At 46.3% G+C, this 12,136-nt stretch overlaps 1 protein-coding gene across 1 annotated transcript in view; it reads right to left on the reverse strand.

The window, feature by feature from the left end:
* The window catches only part of slc25a21 (solute carrier family 25 member 21), a 16,252-nt gene extending 4,550 nt beyond the window's left edge, over positions 1–11,702 (reverse strand). Inside the window, exons 1-3 of the mRNA XM_079752196.1 lie at positions 11,577–11,702; positions 11,391–11,475; positions 406–431 (exon numbers count right to left, since the gene is read on the reverse strand). Coding sequence (XP_079608322.1) covers positions 406–431; positions 11,391–11,460 — 96 coding nt within the window. The 5' untranslated portion in view covers positions 11,461–11,475; positions 11,577–11,702. The remainder of the gene's footprint in view (positions 1–405; positions 432–11,390; positions 11,476–11,576) is intronic.
* Positions 11,703–12,136: the final 434 nt, after the last annotated feature.

A 12,136-nucleotide genomic window follows, 5' to 3' on the forward strand; every position in this document is an offset into this window, starting at 1 on the left:
TCCCACAAATCTCCACATTTCATCGACGCTTTCCTTCTGTCTTCTGTTCGATCTTCTCTCGCTCCGTCCCCTCGGCCCGCTGGGGGTCACTGGACGAGGCCGCGCTCCGAGCTGCCGTCTGAACCCGGCTCAACCAGATCTCTCTCTCTCTCTCGATAAATATTAAAGTGTGTACTTTTTCATATCGGCATTACTAACAGAAATGTCCACACGTGTCCAGGCACATGCACTGTGAATATAAAATGATGTGTTTATATCATTCCCTCTTATTGTTTACATATTGTTTACACTGTGATTAGAGCCGACTCTGGCTGCTGTTGTTGTTGTTGGCTTGTTAGACGGTGTGTCACACAGTGTTACACCGTCCAGATATTCCAGACCACCAACCCCACCCCCTCAGCTGACCTGTTCCTGGCTGCTCCTCCGAGGAGCTGACAGGAGGAGGAGCTGACAGGAGGAGGAGCTGATGGAGGAGGTGATGGAGGAGGTGATGGAGGAGGTGACGGAGGCCTGGACCTCTCCGCCTCAGGCCTGGTCACGAGCAAACCACCTCCACCCAGCTAAAGCCAGCCAGTCAGCTGTACAGTCAGCCAGCCACCTAGCCCACCAACCAGTCAGTCAGTCAGTGAGCCACCTAGCCCACCAACCAGCCAGTCAGTCAGTCAGCCAGCCACCTAGCCCACCAACCAGCCAGTCAGTCAGTGAGTCACCTAGCCCACCAACCAGCCAGTCAGTCAGTCAGTCAGTCAGTGAGCCACCTAGCCCACCAACCAGCCAGTCAGTCAGTGAGTCAGCCAGCCACCTAGCCCACCAACCAGCCAGTCAGTCAGTCAGTCAGCCAGCCAGCCACCTAGCCCACCAACCAACTAGCAGTCAGCCAGTCAGAGGCCTCCAGCAGAGGCTGTGAACCGACTGCTGCTCCCCGTTGACCAACCAGGATGTTTATGTTAACGACTGCCCCTCGTGAGACGCTCCCTCTGATTGGCCCAGGGGTGATTACCTCGCCTCATTTCCACCAAGAGAAAACCAAGATGCACAGATTTATATATGAAGTCAAATAAGGGAATATAGAGTAGAGGAGTAGTATCTTTATATATAATATCAATGTGGCTATTTGTCCCTTTTCTTTACACACAGAGTACATTTTTTAAAACATAATAGATGTTATATATGAACCAAGGAATTGATTAATGATTGATATTTTCATTGGCTACCAAGTACATTTGAAAATAAATAAATAGTTTTTTTCTTAAAGGTATGCAAACAATGTCCACAGAGTTTCCTCTGTTTATCGACGAGCAGACGAAAGCCACTGCAAAACAAACAAACCCGTGCAGAGATTGTGTTAACAAAACATTTCCTCAAGTAATTACAAGAATAACATCTGCAAAACGGCAATAGTCTGTGCATGATCACATACGGCATTTCCTTTAAAGGATATGGAAGGAGGGAAGGGGGGGGGGGGGAGAGAGAAGGAGAAAAAAAAGAAAAATCTCTGGCCATCATTTTTTGTGGGGCCGTAGCACGATGACGGGGGTAACAGCGGAGGTCTTAGCGTGTCGCTCGGCGTTCCCCCGGCCCGGGACTGATAGATGAGGCTGGAGACCGGAGGGCCCCCTGGGTGCCATCCATTCAGGCCGCGGGGTCCCGTTCTATTACAGAACACCCTGCTGCAGCCCGGCAGAACACCGGAGGAGGGCCCGCTCCGAGGGCCCTCCTTGTGCGGTACGGGCGGGGGGGGGGGGGGGGGGGGGGGGGAGAGGAGGAGAAGGGGGGAGGTTTTCTCTAGGTCTGCCTCCTCGCTAGTCACACACCACGTGCGGTCAACCAAGCGAGCGTATCCACAGGCAGAGAGTCAAGACTTCCCACTGGACAATGGAAATATATAAATAAACAGGGAGGAGGAGGAGGAGGAGGAGGAGGAGGAGGAGGAGGAGCAGGAGCAGGAGGAGAAGAAGAAGAAGAACCTGCTCTAATGGGTATTCAGTAGACTGGGGGGGGGGGGGGGGGGTCAGGCTCCACGCCAGTTTATTGCTACAATAACACTTCCTCCTCCTTTTCACATTCTTAGTTTTTTTTTCTCCCAAAGACATAAACATCAGAATATCATCCCAGGGAGACCCCCCTCTCACCCCCCCTTCACCGTGGAGAGGCCTCCTCCTCCTCCTGTGTGTTTGTCTGGGTGGGGGGCGGGGGGTCTTATCGAGGAAGCATCTGTCCGTCGGCCCAGGATCACAGAGCTCCCCGGCTAGTCGCTACTTAGCTCTGTGTCAGAACATTGATATCTACATCGCCGTCCCGCCCCCAGCATCCCTCCTACCCCTGGGCCGACTTCAATCGCTGGGGCTTGACGGGCCCGCCGATTTGGGTGGTCCGCAGATAATCTCCCATACGAGTGTGGCACAAACCGTTGTGCTTCCCAGTGATGTGCTGAGAGGGAAGGGTTTGAGCAGGACGGGCTGTGATCACACAGGGCCAGGACTGGGCCGGCAGAAATGTGGTTCATACGGCTTCTTTCAAACCTCTTCCAAATCCAAAAATATTGCGCAATGGACACTCACTAAAGAGGTTTATGCTATTTTTGTTTTTTTGCACAGACGTTGACGCACACGAAACCATTTATCTGTGAACAAATGGATCAGAGGAGCTGCCACGCTTCACACTTAGTGGTATAGAGCAAAAAGACAAATATACAAAGCTCAATTTAAACACACACACACACACACACACACACACCCACACCAACATCCACACCCACCCAAAGAGGAAATGCCACATTTGTTTGAAGGAATAATAAACATGGCTGTGGCTCTCTTCTGCCCTCTAGTATATACACATGCAAGTTGACCGTGTTCAGCAAGGGAACCAAAAGAATACAAAGACCAAAAGGACACTTCCATCCTCGATTCAATACCTGTATCATGAATTGTAATCGAAGATTAGAACCAGATGTGTACTCAAACAGATGATGCTTTTAAAGCTATTGTTAGGACCCAAATCAAGTCCACAACAGAACAAGGGTGCTTTCCTTTTAGTCATTTTCTCACGCGCACACACACACACACACACACACACACACACACACACACACACACACACACACACACACACACACACACACACACACACACACACACACACACACACACACACACACACCATTCTTTCTGAGCTGATGGGAATCACGCACTCACTGCCTCGTTTCCATGACTTTCTTCCCTTTATAATCTTGGCCGGCCTCCATAACTTCCCTCTCATTTCAAACACAATAAAGACAGCGTCTGCGTATCGCTCCCAGTGCCTCATATACCATTTCACGAGTGTGACAGTCTGCGTCATTCCGGGCTTTCCTTCAGGACGCCGCGTTCAACAGGCGTAATGGAAGCATAAACATATATGTAAAAAGGAAAAAAAAAAAAAGCAATGCAGTTTGGCTTCTCATCAGGACACTTTGACCTGTTTTCGCTGTGCCAGCGTTCCTCTGCTGAAGTCCCCCCCTCACTCACTCACTCCCCCTCAAAGATCTGAAATCACACAAAATCATGGATGGAAGTGAACTCATCAAAGCGGGAGGGCGGTAGACAGCGGGCGAGGCCACCCTGAGACCGCCTGCCTTCCCCTAAGGAGACACAAATTGGGCAGCGGCGAGCAACAACAACTCTCCCTGTGACGGCGGTGGGCTGAGGAGCTGTTCATCTTGATAGTGTTAACCAGGGAGGCCCCGGGCGCCCCCCCCCCCCCCCCCGGGCCCCCACTCAGACCCAGGGCTACAGTTGTCTGGCTGGGAGCTCCCTGTGAGAAACACTGTGTCATACGTTTCCAGCTCATCCAGAGAGTCACAAGGCGTGCACGCACACATGAACATACACACAGATGCACAGACAAAAATACACACACACACACACACAGGTACACACACACACACACACACACACACACGGGAAGATGCACAGATATATCGAAAGAAACGTGTGCGTACACAAATACACGTGCACACGCACACACACACACACTCATGCACGCGCATACTCACACACCGATGCACACACATGACACGGACATGTAATACTGGGTTTTTAAGTGGAGAGCCTCCATTTTGTTTCTGTTGTTAGGACAGTAGTCATTATGTTTATTTATATGTCTGCAAGTACGATGGAGAGAGGGACGGTTTGTAATTATCTGATCCTTCCGTCACATACCAACAAAAAAACATTAAACATGACATGTACTTGCCTTGCTTTAAGATTAAAATAAAACTTGAACAACATGGAACTAAAACAGCTCTCAAAAGTGTGACATATGACCTATATCCACTCGACCTACAGTGTGACCCATTTTGTGGGCTGCAGTTATGTACTCTACGCAAGACTGAATGCAAGAAGAAATCTCCCGCTGCCTTAATATATGTATATTATATAATTGTGATTTCTCAAATGCTGCATTGAAACATAACCCAGTGAATGTGTCTTTGGCATTACACACACAAATCACACACGCGGCGCACACACAAACACACGCACACACACACACACACACACGTCCACAAAACTGTTGATTTTTCTGTTTCGTCCCGGTCCCTCGGCTACTTAGTGTAAGTGCTCAATTAAGCAGAGCTTGTTTAGCTGATTTCCCTCTTCGTTGTATTATTGTTGCCATGTGCTGTTCTGTGTATACCTTTTTTTTTATTGCCATGGAATTTCTGAATGATGTCCGTTTTATTATTACTTCCTAGATAAGCATAGGTCCCGCTATAGTAGCCTTATTGTCTGCCATACATTTCACGCTACAAAATTGCTACCTACTTCCCCAAATTCCTCATGGGTTTAAACGGTGGATGTATTTTGGTTAAAATCAACAATGTACTTGTTTTTTTTAGACCACACTAGCAGCAGTGTACAGCAAATATGTACTTCCTGTACTTAATAATTGCCTCTTCAAAATAAAAGCCAATGATCCGGGAAGGCCTCCCATGCAGAACAATCATAATTATGCCTCTGATTCTGACCTTATCATAACAATGTAATACTTGCCATTATTGCTGAATGGCCTGCCCAACACGTGATTAATGTCCTGCTTGTGGCTGATGCGGATCTTAATCGCGGAAGGCTTACCGAGCGTGTTTTACCCATGCACCTGTGTGCACCTGTGTGCAAACACGCGCTCATGCATGCACAATACGAGAATCGCAAATGTGTATTCAAAATAAACCAAATCAAACAGCGAGAGTCTCGAGTCTCTCGCTATTACCAACTATTTTCCTGCGAAGCACTTTCTTGGTTATTAATCGCGTCGTTAAGGTAACGTCTTGATTGCTAATGTGGTTTATAAATCACAAGCCTTGACTTCACTTCATTGTGTAGTTTTTTTGTCTATTTTTTACATCCCACAAACTGCTGGAGGAACGGCCTGCTCTTGTCATTAGGCCGCTGATTGGAGCCCTACTGGCCCCGCTCCAAGGCCCGATACAAAACACAAGGCCGGGACGTTTTTACAGCAGGCTTATGCATGCTTTATTTTTGGAAATACCTCAAGAATATATATTTTGGGAATGCATATTTTAAATCTTGCATGTTTGGGAAGAGTTGTTGTCCTATGGCGTTTCCGACCACAGCCAATGTAGGCCTATCTATGCAAGTTATCGTCCACATGATAGAGCTTATTTTCGGATTCAGACCGAGCTGACGCTATTTGTGCTGCACTACAATTACAGGTTGTGTCTGGTCACAGTCAATTGATTTCTTGTGATGATTTATTGTCGTTTTTTTTTTTATTGCATTTTCTGGAAATGGTCATTAGCTGAAGGATATATTAAATCCTGTGTTTATTTTCACAATATTTGATGTTTTCTAATCCCGCTTTCTTCCATAGGAAATGAGAGGTTTATTATAACTACACAGCGAGTGACATGTAGGGTCGTCCTAGGGCATCTAAAGACATTTCCTTAAAATGAAGCTGCATACCAGCATCCTAACTAGTCAAGAAGAAGAGTAGAATAAATAGGCCTAACCTCTCCCTGTTAAATTAAAGGTAATTAAATAATATTGATGCAATTGATTGTTAAGTCTTAATCCCAAATTTCAAAGATTTGCTTTTCGTTGAAGAGAAAAGCAGAAAGCGTCTGAAAAGAAATACAACTGCGTCCAGGTAGAAGAGATGGGTTAGCGCTATCATGCTTCATTATAACCAAACCATCCACAACTCTCTACGTACAAATGTGTCTATCAAATATGAAACCAAGATGTAAATAAACCCTTCTGGAGCCAAGGCGCATCTGAGAGACATGCGAGAGAGAGAGAGAGAGAGAGATGCGAGAGAGAGAGAGAGAGAGAGAGAGAGAGAGAGAGAGAGAGAGAGAGAGAGAGAAATAGTATATAGCACCCCTCCAAAATCAACATTACTTCAAACATGAGGTCATCTAAACATCTGTCTTCAACATGTCCGCCGGGAGTTCAATCAAAGGCTCGGCTACAACATGCACAATTGTTTCTGGAAATAAATATTAAGTCTAATTCTACTGATTGTGGCCGCCAATCGAGACGCACGAGAGAGGAAATACTTATTTGCAGAGGCCATCTCTTCCAATGAGTGCTGGAGTTTCCCCGCTTAGTTTGACTTTATTTATTTGATTTTCCCCTGCAGTTTCTTCCTCTTTCGTTTAGGCTAAGTGGCTTTGTGTTTTTCCCCCCTTCCCGGACTTGTCTTAAATTCACTCTTTAAGACCAACTCAATCAACAAAGAGCTTGACTGTAATTAAAATAAGGTTCTGACATAATGCTGGAAGGTGTGTGTGTGTGTGTGTGTGTGTGTGTGTGTGTGTGTGTGTGTGTGTGTGTGTGTGTGTGTGTGTGTGTGTGTGTGTGTGTGTGTGTGTGTGTGTACGTCCTATGTCGTCACACGTCATTTGACTGTCGGGTATCAATTTACATAAAGAACAATAAATACAATGCTCACAAATTGCCTCTCAGGCGGTGCCCTAAGCCAAGATCCAGCCCTAATTTGTCATGCATCCGTGTGTGCGCGGGGAATGCGCGTGTGCGCGCGCGTGTGTGTCTGAGATAGGCCTATTTATTTTGCTTATGATTGCTGACATTGTGTCGGGGACGTAAGCCAATACAATTGTAAAGTGGAGGACGATTTTTATCTGAATTTATGAATCAGTGAAGAGTAGCGACACAAATTAGGTTTTTAATTGAATTTTTTTGCGTCTAATTTGGGAGAAAGCATAGCCTAATTGCGTGTGCGAGAGCCAACCACTATCCCTTTACCTTTACTGGATAAACATGAGCAAGTGTCACCCCCTGGTGGTTGCAAGACGCAAATATATATAATGTCCTCGAGAGACTACATTAACCATGAACACCACACAACATCTGCTTATACCGGCTCTCACACACACACACACACACACACACACACACACACACACACACACACACACGTGTGTGTGCCTAGTTAACAGCCATCTATCAGACGTACTTGTGCAAAGAAAGAGACTTATGCCTAAATTATTCCTCCACGATCGGCCCGGGAGACGACCGACGTCCAACGTAGCCAGCAGCGCGCTGCCTCGGTTTGGGCTGTGATCGTCCAGACGGCCAGAGAGCACTAAAGTACGCTCTGCTGCCTTTAAAGACCCCCGCTGCCAGCGTCGCCCTCCTCTTGATTCATGTTCGACTCAGAGGCCATGACTGGCTCTCTCATAAATTAACACCACTCCTTCCTCGTCGCCCTTAACGGCCAACGGGGAGGGCTAACGATCGGTGAGGAGCAACGTGGAGTTCATTGGTCTAGGAGCCGACCTGTACTGTCTCGCTCCCGGGTCAATCCGACGACGGACGGACCGACAACTGTCACACTCGTCCTTTGAGACTTAACGCATAGCGACTGCTGCCGTTATAGTGGTTAGGTTATCGTCAAAGGTCTTGGAGAATGCCATTCATTCACACACGACATAACATCCAGACCGGAGTGTGTGACTGTGTCACAACAGACAGTCTAGAGGCCAGTTGACCTGTTGCTACTCTTGACGAACTCAGACAAACAAAGACAACAAAAACTGAAAACTTTCAGCTGACAGGTTGTGGGCGAAAAATAATTTAATTTCAACAGGAACTACATTACGCTATGGAGGGGTATAGTCAAAACTTTAAAATACATACAGAAGGTAACAAGCTTAAATTCTGTTGGTATTCTGGCCTGCCACACAGTCTGATCCACATTACACACGTTTTCTTGTCCTGTTGTGTACCGACTGTCTGCGTTACGTGTACCCCAAGCACATCGTTTGACCATGGTTTTTTTTTATTACACAAACAACATAAATCCAGTAAAGCAATCAAGCAGGTTTCCTCCTACAAGTATTTGGGAGTATGGACAGATCTCCTGTTACCCTGTAAAGAACATGTAGACTTTGTATGCAAGAGAACAAAACATAGGATCCACTTTCTCCGCCGCCCCGGATCCTTTGGTGCGAGTATTCAAATTCTTCATGTATTCTTCACCTAAGTCATGATGAGCATTTCACAATACTGTATGGTACAAGAGCCTGTCTACAACCTTGAAAGCCAAATTGTCGCAGCAATTAAAAATCTGCTCCAAGATTGTGGGCCATCCCTTCCAGACAATAAACGAAACAGCCTACCATAAAAACATGTTAAGGTTGACTAACAACATCGTCTCTAACAGCAGCCACGTCTTAAGGAAAGAATACGAACTGCTACCATCAAAGCGCAGATTCAGAGTACCCCAGTTTATCAATCTGCCAGCTCAACACTGAATCAAACTCTAGATCAAGGAGAAGGTGAAGGGACTTGTATGTTTATGTCTTCTGTGTTGGTGTTCTTCTGTTTTCGGTGTGTGATGTAATGCCCTACAATGTAGCCTACACTATAGACAATTCATGTTACGTGTATGTGTAAGTCACAATGGAGCAACTAAATGTACGCAAAACAAATTTCAGACCAGTCTGACAAATAAAGTATATTATTGTCCGAGTATAGTTACGGCTGGATTATCATTGGCTCATCTGCGTTCTAATGGCGGAGCTTAGCGACAGGTCAATTGGATTGCATTATATTGGAATGGATAAGATGGATAGCCTACCTTAGTCATCCCTCGGGGACTTTGAGGTGAAACAGCTGCTACATCAGTACGCCAACGTTTAGAAAACCTTAGACATCTTATTAAGGCCCTTAAAACATCACATTTCAAACCTGGGAGCGTATTTTCCTATACGGGGTTGGGTATTCAGAACTGGCTCCATGGGTAGCCTACACATCGGCCCAGCGACGCCATGATGACCCAAACACGTCATTCCTCCGTGTTGTCCTATTTCTTTCCATTCGTTGTGTCGCAGCACGGTAACACAACCCTTTACCTGAGGACATTTGGCATAAGCTTAAGGTTACAAATTAACCAATAGTTCTGTGCACTGAACATCTTGTTGGCACGGTTGCGGTGCATCGGGAGCATTCTGAGGCGTCTCCGGCTGTAGGAGCCGTCTAGTGCCTACAGACAGGTATTTGGTATGTAGCTGATCTGTGTTTCTTGTTGTGCCTTTTTGGTGGGTTTAACGTGAATAGGCTCAATGTGATGTCATTCGCGGCGCACCTGTTGCTTTACAAGCTGCTGATTGGAACAAAGGGCGCGTTCCCAAATGAATGACGCAATGCCTGCCATGTTGAGTTGGAGTTAATAACCGTAATGAACTACAATAGTACGACTTTTGCTATACTTAATTTCACACACACACGCCATGCCCCGCACACACCTCCAAATCTGGCATCTAAAATCATCTTATTTCCTTAAGACATATTGTAAAACACACACACACACACACACACCCACACACACACACACACACACACACACACACACACACACACACACACACACACACACACAAACGTTTGTGTTAAAACATGACAACATTTGTTGTTCTGCTCCGATCATTCCATAGTTGAACGACAGTGACTCCCGTAGTGCCTCTCGGTTTCGGTCACCATCTGAATAGAGGCTGAATCGGTAACTGAACCCTGCGCGCCGCGGTGCTCAAAACATCTCACGCATGCGCATGCGTCATCTCCCGTTCTAGTGAGAGAGAGCGGGGCAGACGCTCTCAGTGTGTGTTGGGAGAAAACCTGAATTCACGTTAGCGTTCAAGTCAGGGGACACATCACAATCATGCCCCATAGTAACTAAATTACCCATTTCCATGAAAACTAATGTTTCACGCAACAGCACCAAACCAAACCGGACTTTGGTTTGGCTGAAGGATGCGTTTTCAACACAAGATTATTGAAGTATTTAAGAGCCAATGTACCTATTCAAGTATTTAACAGCCAAAATATTCAAGTATTTAACAGCTACCTGAAAAGCAACGCAAAGCACTGACAGAAAATATTGTAGATTAGGCCTAGTAGAAATGTACATTTGAGAACGAGTGATTTGTGTGGTCGGGTGGTGGGGGGCTGAGGGTCTCATCAACATACCTTGCGTAAAAGGTCAGCACTGACCTGACACACACACACACACACACACACACACACACACACACACACACACACACACACACACACAACCCGGGGAACCGGTTGACATGTACACTACCCCTCTTTAATCATTGCTGTTCGGTTGTCAAGGCAGCAGCGGAACGTCGACCCCGAGGTCTGGTTAAACACATCGTTCTCTATGCTTACACAAGTGAGACACTTTGGACGGGTCACGACATGCCGATGCGTGTTGGCACCACTTGGGACCCACAACCACGGGTGTATGTGATATGCAAATGCACAGCATGAGAAACACTTAATCATCAATGGACAGGGTTAGTTCTTTGCATGATATAAAACTCTAACTCTAGTTATAATACATATTCGTGTATAGGAACGCGATGCATCGTAGCACTCTGACTAATCCACCCACAGGGATAATGACTTATTGCAATTACAATGAATGACGTTATTTTTGTATTTTTATTATCCAAAGGTTATTTTCTCTCTTATGAGCAGGCCGTTCGGCGCTTTGCCAGATATCGATCGGTTGTCTAACCTTGAGGTTTTCCATCTCACTTCAAAGCGGAACCAACGAGCCGAGCAGACGTTTCCCTTCTGACGACGGGAGACCTTCCGGCGGAGCGCTGCGCCCCACGCTAAAGCGCTCGTTGGTTTTACAAACCTTTACGTTTGTGCGGACATTATCTGATGTATTTCAGACGCTTCTCGGCGAGGATCTCTGTTATTGATTGGGCTTGAAGACAAGATATCACACCCCGTTCGGGTGCTATTCTGCCCTAGCATATACGTGTTAGCCGACCGCCGTCCACATGCGACTGTTACGTAATCATTAAGCATGTCGGTATTAACATGATATTAACATCTCGTGTCACTCACCTGCGGATCCACCGGCGATGATCTGGTGAGACGCCTCCCGGGCCAGACTCCGTGGCTTGGTGGTCGTCATGTCCCGATGTATCTGCTGCACAGAACAGAACACCTCGTTTATCACCCGAGTGTGGAGCGCAGAATAACCTGACGTGAACTCCGACAACTCCGGAGGAAACGAGCGCAACACTGCACCTTCTGTTGCTGTTTGAAGACGTGCGATTCCTTTCCGAAGTCGTTGTTAAAAGGTCTTTATCTCTTGCTCTTCTCCTGCAGAGAGCGTAGCAGCGATATCTGTCCGCCAGGAGATAGGAGACCAGGTGCTAGGAGACCAGCGCTAGGAGCTAGGCGGCAAGGCTCCAGTATGGTCCTAATTACCCAAAGCTTTTACTGCTGCTGCCTGAATTTACTAACGCATTCCTCCGACCAAAGAATGATGCAACGCTGAAAGTAACACAATGATCAACAGTCTGCATGCATAGACTTAAAACACAATGGAGAGATTCAATAGCTCTTAAATTGTACACCTTGATAGACCCGAAGTGGACCAAACTAGCTCTGTACCTGGCGTGCCTCCACTGTTTTTAAATAGATTAAGGTTACGAAAGCATTTGTAGCATTGCATTATTTGACAGGCTTTGACTTGAGTTGTATAGGGCCATAATGCAGGTTAATGGTAGAGATCAGTTTTAAAACGATCTTGAGGTTAATTAATGGATTAAGATCGCGCATTGGCAAATAGTTAAAACTTGTTC

Source organism: Pollachius pollachius, assembly GCF_949987615.1.
Source record: "Pollachius pollachius genome assembly, chromosome: 15".
In the NCBI taxonomy this organism is placed as follows: domain Eukaryota; kingdom Metazoa; phylum Chordata; class Actinopteri; order Gadiformes; family Gadidae; genus Pollachius; species Pollachius pollachius.